Below are 18825 nucleotides of genomic sequence, written 5' to 3'. Positions count from 1 at the left end.
CAACGTCGGTTATAATGTCACAGCTAAATTAAATGCCGTCACCTGAATAATGATATAGATAACAATATATAAATCCTAATCTCCGTTATAAAAGAAACGCACCGACAACTTCGGATAAGTTTCCTGTCGTGATTTTTTCTTCTTGTCATTCGCTGGAATGTACATTGAAATTTTTGTTTTGTTGTTTTTTGTTTGTGTGTTCATTTGTTTTATGATGAAACTATGTGCACGGAGAGAATAATTTAAAATGTACAGAAAAGATATCATACAGGGAGGGCAGCTTTGAAAGCTTCCACTGTATCAGATGTAGTCTTTGGGTGTATACACGCGTTTGAAAGTTTGAAGACTGCGGTGACAAGACTCTGGTTCTAGTGTCTGCTGAAATTTGTAGCTCTGTAGAATATATTGCGATTATTATTGAGAACTTTGTAGAACATTACCAGAATGAAGTGTCTGAAGGGAAAACCAGTGTAATGGTTCGTTAATGTCAGTTACCGATCTTATAATATATAATACACACGAATCTACGGCACGTCATTGTACTATCTTAATTTGGCTCACTTGGTTGGTATTATTGGGGTTCTCATACAGATGCAGGGACGAACTTACGTTTTGTAGGCATGGTCTTTTATATTAGAAGAACTGGCCTTTACCTTCCGACATAGAAAGCCCAAGGTATTTTTTTGACCTTAGCAGTTACAAAGTTTATTTGTTTGTCCCGTCTCTTGTTGGTGTCTCTCCACGCACGATGTCCGTTGTTTTATCAGTGTACCTTTACCATTCAGAGACAGACAAGACAAATATTATGTATGTACATCAGAAATCCCTATAAACAACAATTTAGACAGATAATCCACGCAGACAAACACTTTAAACCTTTTCATATGCCTCGACCTACATCCTGACCCGAAACTATCGACATTTTTTTTTACTGGAAAGTTGGCGTTTTGATAACCCATAAATCAAGGGCTTGTTCCAGATATACGATTTCGTGAAAGATGTAGGCAACTGACAGACAAATTCACGACAAATGGTTTTGAGAGATACAGGTTGGTGAAGATTATGGAGAGATTTGCGGACGCCATACTAATCTCACAGGAGATAATTTGTGCTATATGAAGTCGGACGTGTTCGATGCTCGTTAGTATACATTCGGGTTCCGTTGCTGTTTACTTTGTTCTGATCTGATTACTTAGGTGGATTAACGTTAAGCATGATTGCATGTGTGTCGTCGATAAAACAGAAGACGCTTACCTTCCGAAACACCTGGTCATATGATACTTGTACTTTTTTCATGTTACCAGTAGTAATTAGGTATAATTCGTAGGAATCCGGATGATATTTCCTTCACAAGGAGATGCGAACAACTGCAATATTAGCACGGGTTCTTTTAGTTTTTTTTATTAAAACTTCACACACCTACAATGCTTTCCTTACAACTCACATATCTGATTTATATATGAGACGACAACAACTCCAAATAAGGACATCATAGGACATGTACTGGACGGGCTTTGCCGTGGCACATGCACGACACGTGACTACACTATAACTAGGACAGGTACTTTCCAAAATACACAGTACAGGTAACAGACAGACTATTAATTAACAAACAAAACGAAACATGATTTAATTTCAATTAATGTACAAGTGATACATATGTAACTAATTTAATTATTAAACTGTTACTGTACAGTAATGGTTGTGTAATTCCTGTTACCTGCTTTGATAATTGTTGTCATTCAGCCTACTAAGGCCTCTGTTACCACGTTTGTAGATGCCGGTTGTTGAAGCTTTATGTTACTTTCTGTATGTATAGGCGTGTTTTAGGAAGACCACGCAAGCGGGGCCGTTGTTAATTATCGGTTAGATCTGTTTTACTAGACCTGCTCAGATATGAAATGAGGGATAACATACAGGTCTAGTTTAGGTTTCTAACGAACGCTAGTAAAGTTTTAAAATATATGTATTGATGTTGTCAAGTCCGTCTCGATGTAGGTCTGAAATATTACATTTCAAGGGTGCAAGAGGTATAGACCGATTTGTCTTCATAAAAGAACAGACTCCACGTGTTTATCGGAACGAATAGGCATCATGGCGACTTTCATTTCTAACTTCGCCAAAAGGTATCGTAGTAGGATTTCTTGTCGCCTTATTAATAACCGACATCGGATTGCAAGCGTAAGTGCGGTAAGAAATGTTATGTTGATTCAAAACCAGCATTTGCACCACTGTCTATCGTTAGTAAAACCCAAGCACTCTCGACAATTCTTAACAGATCCGAAGTTTCCTCGCAGGTTATACGTAAGTGAAAAAGTAGATTACATACGAAGAAGTGGATTTGGGTTCAGCACACGAAGCAAAGATGATGGATTAGAGAGTGCAAGAGAAGAGAAAAGAAGCCAAATCCAAAGATTCGTCACAAAGAGGTCAGAACACCAGCAAAACTTTACTAAAAATGTGTACACAGATGAGGATGCAAATCTTCGTGAGCTAATAGTCAGATTAATTATTGGAAAAAGAGGCTATAATGTCAAACGATTTATATCAGAAACTGGACTCAATTTTGATTTGACTATACAAGAAGGTGGTCATATAGTTATATCTGGACATGATGTCGAAGTGGTGAATAAAGCGGTAGAAAAAGTTCAACAGGAGATTCAAAGAATAAAAAATGAAACAATTTTTCCCTTCAATGAAGTGGTGTTCATAGATGAGGATGTTGATCTTCGTGAACGAATAGGTAGAATGATCATTGGTAAAGGAGGATCTAATGTCCAACGACTTGTATCAGAAACTGGACTCAATTTTAGATTGACCTTGCAAAAAAGTAGTCATATAATGGTATCTGGGCCTAATACTGAAGTTGTGAATAAAGCTGTAGAAAAAGTTCAACAGGAAATCAAAAGAATAAAGAATAAGGTCAATTTTCCCATTAACAGAAAGGTGTTCACAGGTGAGCATTCCGCTTTGCATGAGCAAATAGGAAGAAAAATCATTGGAGTAGGTGGATCCAACATCAAACGACTTGCATCAGATACTGGGCTCAATTTTGAATTGACTTTACAAAAAGGTGGTCATGTAGTTGTATCTGGACACGATGTTGAAGTGGTGAATAAAGCGGTAGAAACAGTTCAACAGGAGATCCAAAGAATAAAAAATGAAACAATTTTTCCCTTCAATGAAGTGGTGTTCATAGATGAGGATGCTGATCTTCGTGAACGAATAGGTAGAATTATCATTGGAAAAAGAGGAACTGGTGTTGAACGATTTATATCAGATACTGGACTAGATTTTGAATTGACTATTCAAAAAGGAGGTCCTATAGTTATATCTGGACACGATGTCGAAGTGGTGAATAAAGCCGTAGAAAAAGTTCAACAGGAGATTCAAAGAATAAAAACCGAAACAATTTTTCCCTTCAATGAAGTGGTGTTCATAGATGAGGATGTTGATCTTCGTGAACGAATAGGTAGAATGATCATTGGTAAAGGAGGATCTAACATCCAACGATTAAGATCAAAAACTGGACTCAATTTTGATTTGACCATGCAAAAAAGTGGTCATGTAGTTGTATCTGTGCCTGATGCTGAATTGATGAATAAAGCGGTAGAAAAAGTTCAACAGGAAATCCAAAGAATAAAGAATGAAACAATTTTTCCTTTTCATGAATTCGTATTCATAGATGAGGATGCTGATATTCATGAGAAGATATTTAGTATGGTGATTGGAAAAGGAGGATCTAAAGTCAAACAACTTGTATATGAGACTGGACTCAATTTTAGATTGACCAGGCATAAAAGTGGTTATATAATGGTATCTGGGCCTAATGCAGAAGTAGTGAATAAAGCAGTGAAAAAAGTTCAACAGGAGATCCAAAGAATAAAGAATGAAACAATTTTTCCCTTCAATCAAGTGGTTTTCACTGATAGGGATGCTGATCGTCATCAGCAGATAGGTAGAAAGATCATCGGAAAAAGGGGATCTAATGTCCAACGACTTGTATCAGAAACAGGACTCAATTTTAGATTGACCATGCAAAAAGGTAGTCATATAGTTGTATCTGGGCCTAATGTGAAAGTGGTGAATGAAGCGGTAGAAAAAGTTCAACAAGAGATCCAAAGTTTAAAGAATAAGATAAATTTTCCCTTCCACAGAAAGGTGTTTACAGATGAAGATTCTTATTTTCATGAGCAAATATGTGGAATGATCATTGGTAAAGGAGGATCTAATGTTAAGCGACTTGTATCAGAAACTGGACTCGATTTCGATTTGACTGTGCAAAAAACTGGTCATATAGTTGTATCTGGGCTTAATGTGAAAGTGGTGAATGAAGCGATAGAAAAAGTTGAGCAGGAGATCCAAAGAATAAAGGATAGGATCAATTTTCCCTTCCACAGAAAGGTGTTTACAGATGAAGATTCTTATTTTCATGAGCAAATATGTGGAATGATCATTGGTAAAGGAGGATCTAACATCAAACGATTTATATCAGGAACTGGACTCAATTTTGAATTGACTGTACAAAAAGATGGTCATGTAGTTGTATCTGGGCCTAATACTGAAGTGGTGAATAAAGCGGTTGAAAAAGTTGAACAGGAGATCCAAAAAATAAAAGATGAGATTTTTTCCCTCCAATGAAAAGGTGTTCACAGACGAGGGTGCCTAGTTCAAGACTGGATGATGTTTATGCTTTGTGTTGACTAGAACAGGAGGATACAACAAGCTACAATAGATATTAGTGACTGGGTTCAATTTTCAGTTGGAACATAAAATAAAATTGTCATAAAGTTGTCTGCAGAGTAATTTGGAATATTGAAGAAGTGAATAAATCATTGAATATAGCTGAGCTGATATGTGGTACATAATTAATAAGTTAAGATTCAGGGCTAGCTCTGATTCTGAATATTGATTTACCAAAATCTGAATTTTCAGTTATGGTTTCACACAACACAATTGCCAATTAATTCTTTGTATGCTCAGTCCTACCCTATTGATACATTAAGTAATAGTTGAAACAGGACAGCTTGATCTGAACATGTGTTATTTTTATGATTTTTTTTATAGTACTTTCATTTAAAGTTGTAAAGATTTCTTTGAAAGAATTTTCTTTTCATAAACTCATAAATAATATGCAAGTATTGTGTAAAATTTGAGAAGTAAAAAGACAAGGAAGATGAGAAATATTTATTCAACAGTCAATTTTTATAAAAAAAAATTATTTAAGCTTCCATAAAACATGGATAAATAATTTATAATAAATGGATAAATGAATACAGATTGATAGAAATACAGTTCAATAATTTAGTGACAACTTTTATGTTTTGAAAGAATTATTTCAGCTTAATGAAGTGAAAAAAATGAAAATGAATAAAATGAAAACCAAAAAGAAATAAAGATTTATTACTGAGTTATTGATACTGCTTTTATTTCTATTTAACATTTATTTTTTGGGCATTTAACATTGTTTATGATCTATGCTGAAAATCCAGATTTTTCATACCAATTTCTGGTTTGTTACCATATGTGTATTTCTTCTTTAGTAAAGGTGGTCTGACTGCCTACGATTTCAGAGGATCAGAGATCCCCCTCGTATAAGTAAATTGATGATGGCTGTATCAAACATTAACAATTGAAATAGAAATTCTATTTTTTTCAACAGCATTCTAGAGAATGGAAAACTCTAGGATAGCCATATTTTCATATGCAAGAATTGGCCTGTTGACCAAGAAGAGATGTAGACTTTCTAAACTGAAATTGTTTTACTGCTCATAAATTATATTATAATGTCAGATTAGATGTTTTAAATTGAATTTTTAACTTACCTTAGCACATTGTCTGTCAAGTGTCAGGTTTCCATCTGTTAACTTTTTTTCCAATTTTTTTCTCTCTGAAAAGCACCACTGGTCTTGAGGGTCTGATTACCTGCAGATTCTGGTCAGAAGCATCCACAGAGAAAGAGAATCAAATTGTGTATATATGGTTAAACCTTCTCCCTCCCCTTGGGCCTAAAACCTCCACCCTGCCCCACCCCACCCCACCCCACCCCACCCCACCCCGCCCTTCCATGAAGTAAAGAAGAGGGAAAGGGGATGTTATACTGGAACCAGGTTGTCTTTCCATTTGTCTATCCATCCGTAAGTTTGTCTGTAGATATAAAGATGTGTACCAGCTACTCCTCCTAAACTACTGAATTGATTTCAATGACACTTGTCGGCTATAATCTTTATCGTTATAGATGCTTGTAATCTATATTCGGTTGAGCTTTAGGAATGTAATGATATATCATCTACTTCTCTTATACTACTAAATGTAACATGCTGGCAATGATGCTCATACATTGCAAATGTGCGTAATCAATATCAGGTAGAGTTATCTGCCATTTTTGGAAACTTGTACCCCTTTGGGAATTCAGCGATGTATTAGCTACTCATAACTACTGAATGGATTTCAACATTGAAAGTGCTCGTCCCGTGTAAGATTAAACTTATTTATTTAAGCTGACAAACTCAACAAATTACTGTACACATCATTCCTCCATACTCCTCCATACTTGTGTTTTGACTTCTTCATATTGGCTCACTTTTTTTTATGACCAACGTTAAAGCGTTTAGTGGGCTTGTTCATCACTGAATATTTATTTATACAAACATGTTCAAATTTGAAATCAAGGTTCTAATTGAAAAGAATGTATATCTCATGTCATCCAAATTAAATACCATTTCATGATTTTATGAATAAACTCTGTTGGCAATGACAAGAGAAGTGGTGGGGGAGGGGATGATAGGTGGCTATCTTGTATTTTGAAAGTTTTGTTATCACTATTTCTTGAGAAGTGGTGGATGGATTGATATCTTTCTCAGGTTATATGTAGGTCCCCCTAAGGCCCCTTGGTCTATAATTGTGGCATTAATCAATTTTAGTGAACCTTGTAACTAGTGAGCTTAGCTTAAGCCATACCATAGCATCTGTTATATGCCATCCATCAACTTTTCCTACAAATTGCTAAAAGTCATGAATGAGAAAGCAGATTTTGACCAAATTGGTCTAAAGCATCCTTGGTAGAAGGGGAACTAATTTTACTTAAGCTGTGGGTCTGGGCCCAAATTAAAATGGGAAATAAAGCAAGTTCTTTAAAATCCTTTCTCATCTGTAGGAATGCATTGCTTCTGTCCCAATTTGGTTTCAGGCATGCCTAGGTGGAGAGGTTTTTGGCTGTGGTAGAGTATGTATTTTGACTGACAGGCTGGTTTTGATGACATCGTTGATGTATTTCGCTGTGGTAGAGTAAGTATTTCGACGGACGGACTGGTTTTGGCAATGTCTTTGATAATTTTGGCTGTGGTAGAGTATGTATTTTGACTGATGGGCTGGTTTTGGCGATGTCTTTGATGATTTTGGCTGTGGTAGAGTATGTATTTTGACTGATGGGCTGGTTTTGACGATGTATTGGATGTTTTTGGCTGTGGTAGAGAATGTATGTCGACTGATGGGCTGGTTTTGAAGATGTGTTGGATGTGTTTGGCTGTGGTAGAGTATGTATGTCGACTGACGGGCTGGTTTTGATGACATCTTCGATGTGTTTAGCTGTGGTAGAGTATGTATTTCGGCTGACAGGCTGGTTTTGACGATGTATTGGATGTTTTTGGCTGTGGTAGAGTATGTATGTCGACTGATGGGCTGGTTTTGACGATGTATTGGATGTTTTTGGCTGTGGTAGAGTATGTATTTCGACTAACAGGCTGGTTTTGACGATGTATTGGATGTTTTGGGCTGTGGTAGAGTATGTATTTCGACTGACAGGCTGGTTTTGACGATGTATTGGATGTTTTGGGCTGTGGTAGAGTATGTATTTCGACTGACAGGCTGGTTTTGACGATGTATTGGATGTTTTTGACTGTGGTAGAGTATGTATTTCGACTTACAGGTTGGTTTTGACGATGTATTGGATGTTTTTGGCTGTGGTAGAGTATGTATGTCGACTGATGGGCTGGTTTTGACGATGTATTGGATGTGTTTGGCTGTGGTAGAGTATGTATGTCGACTGATGGGCTGGTTTTGACGATGTATTGGATGTGTTTGGCTGTGGTAGAGTATGTATGTCGACTGATGGGCTGGTTTTGATGACATCGTTGATGTTGTTGGCTGTGGTAGAGTATGTATTTCGACTGACAGGCTGGTTTTGACGATGTATTGGATGTTTTTGGCTGTGGTAGAGTATGTATGTCGACTGATGGGCTGGTTTTGACGATGTATTGGATGTGTTTGGCTGTGGTAGAGTATGTATGTCGACTGATGGGCTGGTTTTGACGATGTATGTGGAGAGTGTTTTGGGCTGACAGGCTGGTTTTGACGATGTATTGGATGTTTTTGGCTGTGGTAGAGTATGTATGTCGACTGATGGGCTGGTTTTGACGATGTATTGGATGTTTTTGGCTGTGGTAGAGTATGTATTTCGACTGACAGGCTGGTTTTGACTGGTTTTTTGACGATGTATGATGGGCTGGTTTTGACGATGTATTGGATGTTTTTGGCTGTGGTAGAGTATGTATTTCGACTGACAGGCTGGTTTTGACGATGTATTGGATGTTTTTGGCTGTGGTAGAGTATGTATGTATGTGGTTTTGATGTATTGGATGTTTTTGGCTGTGGTACTGATGGGCTGGTTTTGACGATGTATTGGATGTTTTTGGCTGTGGTAGAGTATGTATGTCGACTGATGGGCTGGTTTTGACGATGTATTGGATGTTTTTGGCTGTGGTAGAGTATGTATGTCGACTGACTGATGTATTGGATGTTTTTGGCTGTGGTAGAGTTGTATGTCGACTGATGGGCTGGTTTTGACGATGTATTGGATGTTTTTGGCTGTGGTAGAGTATGTATGTCGACTGATGGGCTGGTTTTGACGATGTATTGGATGTGTTTGGCTGTGGTAGAGTATGTATTTCGACTTACATGTTGGTTTTGACGATGTATTGGATGTTTTTGGCTGTGGTAGAGTATGTATGTCGACTGATGGGCTGGTTTTGACGATGTATTGGATGTTTTTGGCTGTGGTAGAGAATGTATGTCGACTGACAGGTTGGTTTTTTGATGTACTGGTGTTTGGATGTGTTTGGCTGTGGTAGAGTATGTATGTCGACTGACAGGCTGGTTTTGACGATGTATTGGATGTGTTTGGCTGTGGTAGAGTATGTATGTCGACTGATGGGCTGGTTTTGACGATGTATTGGATGTTTTTGGCTGTGGTATGTTTTTGGCTGTGGTAGAGTATGTATTTCGACTAACAGGCTGGTTTTGACGATGTATTGGATGTTTTTGGCTGTGGTAGAGTATGTATGTCGACTGATGGGCTGGTTTTGACGATGTATTGGATGTTTTTGGCTGTGGTAGAGTATGTATTTCGACTGACAGGCTGGTTTTGACGATGTATTGGATGTTTTTGGCTGTGGTAGAGTATGTATTTCGACTGACAGGCTGGTTTTGACGATGTATTGGATGTTTTTGGCTGTGTTTTATTTCGGCTGACAGGCTGGTTTTGACGATGTATTGGATGTTTTTGGCTGTGGTAGAGTATGTATTTCGGCTGACAGGCTGGTTTTGACGATGTATTGGATGTTTTTGGCTGTGGTAGAGTATGTATGTCGACTGATGGGCTGGTTTTGACGATGTATTGGATGTGTTTGGCTGTGGTAGAGTATGTATTTCGACTAACAGGCTGGTTTTGACGATGTATTGGATGTTTTTGGCTGTGGTAGAGTATGTATGTCGACTGACAGGCTGGTTTTGACGATGTATTGGATGTTTTTGGCTGTGGTAGAGTATGTATGTCGACTGATGGGCTGGTTTTGTTTTGATGTTTTTGGCTGTGGTAGAGTATGTATTTCGACTGACAGGCTGGTTTTGACGATGTATTGGATGTTTTTGGCTGTGGTAGAGTATGTATTTCGACTGACAGGCTGGTTTTGACGATGTATTGGATGTTTTTGGCTGTGGTAGAGTATGTATGTCGACTGATGGGCTGGTTTTGACGATGTATTGGATGTTTTTGGCTGTGGTAGAGTATGTATTCGACTGATGGGCTGGTTTTGACGATGTATTGGATGTTTTTGGCTGTGGTAGAGTATGTATGTCGACTGACATGGGATGTTTTTGGCTGGTTTTGACTGATGTATTGGATGTTTTTTTTTGGCTGTGGTAGAGAATGTATGTCGACTGATGGGCTGGTTTTGAAGATGTGTTGGATGTGTTTGGCTGTGGTAGAGTATGTATGTCGACTGACGGGCTAGTTTTGGCGATGTCTTTGATGATTTTGGCTGTGGTAGAGTATGTATGGTCGTGACATGGTTTTGACGATGTATTGGATGTTTTGGCTGTTGGTAGAGTATGTATTTCGACTGATGGGCTGGTTTTGACGATGTATTGGATGTTTTTGGCTGTGGTAGAGTATGTATTTGTGACAGGCTGGTTTTGACGATGTATTGGATGTTTTTGGCTGTGGTAGAGTATGTATTTCGACTGACAGGCTGGTTTTGACGATGTATTGGATGTTTTTGGCTGTGGTAGAGTATGTATTTCGACTGACAGGCTGGTTTTGACGATGTATTGGATGTTTTTGGCTGTGGTAGAGTATGTATTTCGACTGACAGGCTGGTTTTGACGATGTATTGGATGTTTTTGGCTGTGGTAGAGTATGTATGTCGACTGATGGGCTGGTTTTGACGATGTATTGGATGTTTTTGGCTGTGGTAGAGTATGTATGTCGACTAACAGGCTGGTTTTGACGATGTATTGGATGTTTTTGGCTGTGGTAGAGTATGTATGTCGACTGACAGGCTGGTTTTGACGATGTATTGGATGTTTTGGGCTGTGGTAGAGTATGTATTTCGACTCGACTGACAGGGCTGGTTTTGACTGATGTATTGGATGTTTTGGCTGTGGTAGAGTATGTATGTCGACTGATGGGCTGGTTTTGACGATGTATTGGATGTGTTTGGCTGTGGTAGAGTATGTATGTCGACTGATGGGCTGGTTTTGACGATGTATTGGATGTTTTTGGCTGTGGTAGAGTATGTATGTCGACTGATGGGCTGGTTTTGACGATGTATTGGATGTTTTTGGCTGTGGTAGAGTATGTATGTCGACTGATGGGCTGGTTTTGACGATGTATTGGATGTTTTTGGCTGTGGTAGAGTGTATTTTGATGGGCTGGTTTTGACGATGTATTGGATGTGTTTGGCTGTGGTAGAGTATGTATGTCGACTGACAGGCTGGTTTTGACGATGTATAGGATGTGTTTGGCTGTGGTAGAGTATGTATGTCGACTGACAGGCTGGTTTTGACGATGTATGTTTTTGGCTGTGGTAGAGTATGTATTTCGACTAACAGGCTGGTTTTGACGATGTATTGGATGTTTTTGGCTGTGGTAGAGTATGTATTTCGACTGACAGGCTGGTTTTGACGATGTATTGGATGTTTTTGGCTGTGGTAGAGTATGTATTTCGACTGACAGGCTGGTTTTGACGATGTATTGGATGTTTTTGGCTGTGGTAGAGTATGTATTTCGACTGACAGGCTGGTTTTGACGATGTATTGGATGTTTTTGGCTGTGGTAGAGTATGTATGTCGACTGATGGGCTGGTTTTGACGATGTATTGGATGTGTTTGGCTGTGGTAGAGTATGTATGTCGACTGATGGGCTGGTTTTGATGACATCTTCGATGTGTTTAGCTGTGGTAGAGTATATATGTCGACTGATGGGCTGGTTTTGACGATGTATTGGATGTTTTTGGCTGTGGTAGAGTATGTATGTCGACTGATGGGCTGGTTTTGACGATGTATTGGATGTTTTTGGCTGTGGTAGAGTATGTATGTCGACTGATGGGCTGGTTTTGACGATGTATTGGATGTGTTTGGCTGTGGTAGAGTATGTATGTCGACTGACAGGCTGGTTTTGACGATGTATTGGATGTTTTGGGCTGTGGTAGAGTATGTATGTCGACTGATGGGCTGGTTTTGACGATGTATTGGATGTGTTTGGCTGTGGTAGAGTATGTATGTCGACTGATGGGCTGGTTTTGACGATGTATTGGATGTGTTTGGCTGTGGTAGAGTATGTATTCGACTGACAGGCTGGTTTTGACGATGTATTGGATGTTTTTGGCTGTGACATCTTCGATGTGTTTAGCTGTGGTAGAGTATGTATTTCGACTGACAGGCTGGTTTTGACGATGTATTGGATGTTTTTGGCTGTGGTAGAGTATGTATGTCGACTGATGGGCTGGTTTTGACGATGTATTGGATGTTTTTGGCTGTGGTAGAGTATGTATGTCGACTGATGGGCTGGTTTTGACGATGTATTGGATGTTTTTGGCTGTGGTAGAGTATGTATGCTGATGGGCTGTGGTAGAGTATGTATTTCGACTTACAGGTTGGTTTTGACGATGTATTGGATGTTTTTGGCTGTTGTAGAGTATGTATGTCGACTGATGGGCTGGTTTTGATGACATCGGTGATGTTTTTGGGTGTGGTAGAGTATGTATGTCGACTGATGGGCTGGTTTTGACGATGTATTGGATGTTTTTGGCTGTGGTAGAGTATGTATTTCGACTGACAGGCTGGTTTTGACGATGTATTGGATGTGTTTGGCTGTGGTAGAGTATGTATGTCGACTGATGGGCTGGTTTTGAAGAAATATTGGATGTTTTTGGCTGTGGTAGAGTATGTATTCGACTGACAGGCTGGTTTTGACGATGTATTGGATGTTTTTGGCTGTGGTAGAGTATGTATTTCGACTGATGGGCTGGTTTTGACGATGTATTGGATGTGCTGTGGTAGAGTATGTATGACTGATGGGCTGGTTTTGACGATGTATTGGATGTTTTTGGCTGTGGTAGAGTATGTATTTCGACTGACAGGCTGGTTTTGACGATGTATTGGATGTTTTTGGCTGTGGTAGAGTATGTATGTCGACTGATGGGCTGGTTTTGACGATGTATTGGATGTTTTTGGCTGTGGTAGAGTATGTATGTCGACTGATGGGCTGGTTTTGACGATGTATTGGATGTTTTTGGCTGTGGTAGAGTATGTATTTCGACTAACAGGCTGGTTTTGACGATGTATTGGATGTTTTTGGCTGTGGTAGAGTATGTATGTCGACTGATGGGCTGGTTTTGACGATGTATTGGATGTTTTTGGCTGTGGTAGAGTATGTATGTCGACTGATGGGCTGGTTTTGACGATGTATTGGATGTGTTTGGCTGTGGTAGAGTATGTATGTCGACTGATGGGCTGGTTTTGACGATGTATTGGATGTTTTTGGCTGTGGTAGAGTATGTATTTCGACTAACAGGCTGGTTTTGACGATGTATTGGATGTTTTTGGCTGTGGTAGAGTATGTATGTCGACTGATGGGCTGGTTTTGACGATGTATTGGATGGATGTTTTTGGCTGTGGTAGAGTATGTATGTCGACTGACTGGTTTTGACTGGTGTTTTTGAGAGTATGTATGTCGACTGACAGGCTGGTTTTGACGATGTATTGGATGTGTTTGGCTGTGGTAGAGTATGTATGTCGACTGATGGGCTGGTTTTGACGATGTATTGGATGTTTTTGGCTGTGGTAGAGTATGTATTTCGGCTAATGGGCTGATTTTCATGACATCATTGATGGTTTCGGCTGTGGTAGAGTATGTATTTCGGCTGACAGGCTGGTTTTGACGATGTATTGGATGTTTTTGGCTGTGGTAGATGTGTTTTTGGCTGTGGTAGAGTATGTATATCGACTGATGGGCTGGTTTTGACGATGTATTGGATGTTTTTGGCTGTGGTAGAGTATGTATTTCGACTAACAGGCTGGTTTTGACGATGTATTGGATGTTTTTGGCTGTGGTAGAGTATGTATTTCGACTGACAGGCTGGTTTTGACGATGTATTGGATGTTTTTGGCTGTGGTAGAGTATGTATTTCGACTGATGGGCTGGTTTTGACGATGTATTGGATGTTTTTGGCTGTGGTAGAGTATGTATGTCGACTGATGGGCTGGTTTTGACGATGTATTGGATGTTTTGGGCTGTGGTAGAGTATGTATTTCGACTGACAGGCTGGTTTTGACGATGTATTGGATGTTTTTGGCTGTGGTAGAGTATGTATGTCGACTGATGGGCTGGTTTTGACGATGTATTGGATGTTTTTGGCTGTGGTAGAGTATGTATGTCGACTGACGGGCTGGTTTTGACGATGTATTGGATGTTTTTGGCTGTGGTAGAGTATGTATTTCGACTGGCTGGTTTTGACGATGTATTGGATGTTTTGGCTGTGGTAGAGTATGTATTTCGACTGATGGGCTGGTTTTGACATGTATTGGATGTTTTTGGCTGTGGTAGAGTATGTATGTTCGACTGACAGGCTGGTTTTGACGATGTATTGGATGTGATTGGCTGTGGTAGATTATGTATGTCGACTGACTTGCTGGTTTTGACGATGTATTGGATGTGTTTGGCTGTGGTAGAGTATGTATGTCGACTGACAGGCTGGTTTTGACGATGTATTGGATGTTTTTGGCTGTGGTAGAGTATGTATGTCGACTGATGGGCTGGTTTTGACGATGTATTGGATGTTTTTGGCTGTGGTAGAGTATGTATGTCGACTGATGGGCTGGTTTTGATGACATCGTTGATGTTGTTGGCTGTGGTAGAGTATGTATTTCGACTGACAGGCTGGTTTTGAAGATGTATTGGATGTTTTGGGCTGTGGTAGAGTATGTATGTCGACTGATGGGCTGGTTTTGACGATGTATTGGATGTGTTTGGCTGTGGTAGAGTATGTATGTCGACTGATGGGCTGGTTTTGACGATGTATTGGATGTTTTTGGCTGTGGTAGAGTATGTATGTCGACTGATGGGCTGGTTTTGACATGTGGTTGGATGTTTTTTTGGCTGTGGTAGAGTATGTATTTCGACTGACAGGCTGGTTTTGACGATGTATTGGATGTTTTTGGCTGTGGTAGAGTATGTATGTCGACTGATGGGCTGGTTTTGACGATGTATTGGATGTTTTTGGCTGTGGTAGAGTATGTATGTCGACTGATGGGCTGGTTTTGACGATGTATTGGATGTTTTTGGCTGTGGTAGAGTATGTATTTCGACTGACAGGCTGGTTTTGACGATGTATTGGATGTTTTTGGCTGTGGTAGAGTATGTATTTCGACTGACAGGCTGGTTTTGACGATGTGTGGTGGTATGTATTTCGATGTTTTTTTGACGATGTATTGGATGTTTTTGGCTGTGGTAGAGTATGTATGTCGACTGACGGGCTGGTTTTGACGATGTATTGGATGTTTTTGGCTGTGGTAGAGTATGTATTTCGACTGACAGGCTGGTTTTGACGATGTATTGGATGTGTTTGGCTGTGGTAGAGTATGTATGTCGACTGACAGGCTGGTTTTGACGATGTATTGGATGTTTTGGGCTGTGGTAGAGTATGTATTTCGACTGATTGGCTGGTTTTGATGACATCTGCGATGTGTTTAGCTGTGGTAGAGTATGTTCGCTGTTATTGGATGTTTTTGGCTGTGGTAGAGTATGTATTTCGACTGACAGGCTGGTTTTGACGATGTATTGGATGTTTTTGGCTGTGGTAGAGTATGTATGTCGACTATGGGCTGGTTTTGACGATGTATTGGATGTTTTTGGCTGTGGTAGAGTATGGCTGGTTTTGACGATGTATTGGATGTTTTTGGCTGTGGTAGAGTATGTATGTCGACTGACGGGCTGGTTTTGACGATGTATTGGATGTTTTTGGCTGTGGTAGAGTATGTATTTCGGCTGACAGGCTGGTTTTGACGATGTATTGGATGTTTTTGGCTGTGGTAGAGTATGTATGTCGACTGATGGGCTGGTTTTGACGATGTATTGGATGTTTTTGGCTGTGGTAGAGTATGTATGTCGACTGATGGGCTGGTTTTGACGATGTATTGGATGTTTTTGGCTGTGGTAGAGTATGTATGTCGACTGACAGGCTGGTTTTGACGATGTATTGGATGTTTTTGGCTGTGGTAGAGTATGTATGTCGACTGATGGGCTGGTTTTGACGATGTATTGGATGTTTTTGGCTGTGGTAGAGTATGTATGTCGACTGATGGGCTGGTTTTGACGATGTATTGGATGTTTTTGGCTGTGGTAGAGTATGTATGTCGACTGATGGGCTGGTTTTGACGATGTATTGGATGTTTTTGGCTGTGGTAGAGTATGTATTTCGACTAACAGGCTGGTTTTGACGATGTATTGGATGTTTTTGGCTGTGGTAGAGTATGTATGTCGACTGATGGGCTGGTTTTGACGATGTATTGGATGTTTTTGGCTGTGGTAGAGTATTATGACTGATGTTTTGGATGTTTTGTTTTTGGCTGTGGTAGAGTATGTATTTCGGCTGACAGGCTGGTTTTGACGATGTATTGGATGTTTTGGGCTGTGGTAGAGTATGTATGTCGACTGATGGGCTGGTTTTGAAGATGTATTGGATGTTTTTGGCTGTGGTAGAGTATGTATGTCGACTGACAGGCTGGTTTTGACGATGTATTGGATGTTTTGGGCTGTGGTAGAGTATGTATGTCGACTGATGGGCTGGTTTTGACGATGTATTGGATGTTTTTGGCTGTGGTAGAGTATGTATGTCGACTGATGGGCTGGTTTTGACGATGTATTGGATGTTTTTGGCTGTGGTAGAGTATGTATGTCGACTGACAGGCTGGTTTTGACGATGTATTGGATGTGTTTGGCTGTGGTAGAGTATGTATGTCGACTGATGGGCTGGTTTTGACGATGTATTGGATGTGTTTGGCTGTGGTAGAGTATGTATGTCGACTGATGGGCTGGTTTTGAAGATGTATTGGATGTGTTTGGCTGTGGTAGAGTATGTATGTCGACTGACAGGCTGGTTTTGACGATGTATAGGATGTGTTTGGCTGTGGTAGAGTATGTATGTCGACTGATGGGCTGGTTTTGACGATGTATTGGATGTTGTTGGCTGTGGTAGAGTATGTATTTCGACTTACATGTTGGTTTTGATGACATCGGTGATGTTTTTGGCTGTGGTAGAGTATGTATTTCGACTAACAGGCTGGTTTTGACGATGTATTGGATGTTTTTGGCTGTGGTAGAGTATGTATTTCGACTGATGGGCTGGTTTTGATGACATCGTTGATGTTTTTGGCTGTGGTAGAGTATGTATTTCGACTGATGGGCTGGTTTTGATGACATCTTCGATGTGTTTAGCTGTGGTAGAGTATGTATTTCGACTGACAGGCTGGTTTTGACGATGTATTGGATGTTTTTGGCTGTGGTAGAGTATGTATTTCGACTTACAGGTTGGTTTTGATGACATCGGTAATGTTTTTGGCTGTGGTAGAGTATGTATTTCGACTGATTGGCTGGTTTTGACAATGTATAGGATGTTTTGGGCTGTGGTAGAGTAAGTATTTCGACTGACAGGCTGGTTTTGACGATGTATTGGATGTTGTTGGCTGTGGTAGAGTATGTATTTCGACTGATTGGCTGGTTTTGACAATGTATTGGATGTTTTGGGCTGTGGTAGAGTAAGTATTTCGACTGATGGGCTGGTTTTGACGATGTATTGGATGTTTTGGGCTGTGGTAGAGTATGTATGTCGACTGATGGGCTGGTTTTGACGATGTATTGGATGTTTTGGGCTGTGGTAGAGTAAGTATTTCGACTGATGGGCTGGTTTTGACGATGTATTGGATGTTTTGGGCTGTGGTAGAGTATGTATTTCGACTGATGGGCTGGTTTTGACAATGTATAGGATGTTTTGGGCTGTGGTAGAGTAAGTATTTCGACTGACAGGTTGGTTTTGAAGATGTATTGGATGTTTTGGGCTGTGGTAGAGTATGTATGTCGACTGATGGGCTGGTTTTGACAATGTATAGGATGTTTTTGGCTGTGGTAGAGTAAGTATTTCGACTGATGGGCTGGTTTTGACGATGTATTGGATGTTTTGGGCTGTGGTAGAGTATGTATTTCGACTAACAGGCTGGTTTTGATGATATCTTTGATGTGTTTGGCTGTGTTAGAGTATGTATTTCGACTGACGGTCTGGTTTTGATGATATCTTTGGTGTATTTGACTGTGGTAGAGTATGTAATTTGACTGATGGGCTGGTTTTGATGACTTTAATGAGGTTTTTGGCTGTGGTAGAATAAGTATTTCGATGTTATTTGCTGCTAATTGCTGTTGTTTGTTTGCTGGTATTTTGTGGTTGTTCGTGCTGATTGTTCTTCGTTGTTGTTTGCTATTGAGATCCTGGCGTTTGTTGCTGTTTTGCTGTCGTTTGCTAATGTTTTGTGGTTGTTTGTTTGCCGTTTGTTGCTGTTTGCTGCTGTTTAATTGCTGTTTAACCTATTTAGAGGAACATGCGTCATTTCTACCATGTTGTTTAATTGCTGTTTGCTGCTGTTTTAACCTATTTAGAGGAACATGCGTCATTTCTACCATGTTGTTTAATTGCTGTTTGCTGCTGTTTTAACCTATTTAGAGAAACATGCGTCATTTCTACCATGTTGTTTAATTGCTGTTTGCTGTTGTTTGCTGCTGTTTTAACCTATTTAGAGGAACATGCGTCATTTCTACCATGTTGTTTAATTCTGTGTCTACGATGCTTGCCTCCGTTCGTTCTCTTAGCAAATTTTACTTGAGGTGGAAACAGAGAAAAGATTTGGTTTTTGCGATAGTGAGTATTCAGACGAAGAATGATTATTGCAATGTGTTAAATGACATTGACCATGATAGTTACCGTGGATTATTGATTTTGG

General features: G+C 39.8%; 1 protein-coding gene across 1 annotated transcript; it reads left to right on the top strand.

Moving 5' to 3' along the window:
• Nucleotides 1-2135: 2135 nt before the first annotated feature.
• LOC132546387 (vigilin-like) lies at nt 2136-5032 on the top strand. The gene has a single exon (XM_060210102.1). The coding sequence runs from the start codon at nt 2203-2205 to the stop codon at nt 4639-4641; it is 2439 nt and encodes an 812-aa protein (XP_060066085.1). The 5' UTR covers nt 2136-2202; the 3' UTR covers nt 4642-5032.
• The last annotated feature ends 13793 nt before the right edge of the window (nt 5033-18825 follow it).

Source organism: Ylistrum balloti, unplaced genomic scaffold (assembly GCF_031769215.1).
Source record: "Ylistrum balloti isolate Yb309-2 unplaced genomic scaffold, AGI_CSIRO_Ybal_v1 Utg369888, whole genome shotgun sequence".
Classification (NCBI taxonomy): Eukaryota; Metazoa; Mollusca; class Bivalvia; order Pectinida; family Pectinidae; genus Ylistrum; species Ylistrum balloti.
The sequence above is the reverse complement of the archived record's forward strand: the minus strand, read 5'-3'. Positions and strand labels throughout refer to the sequence as shown.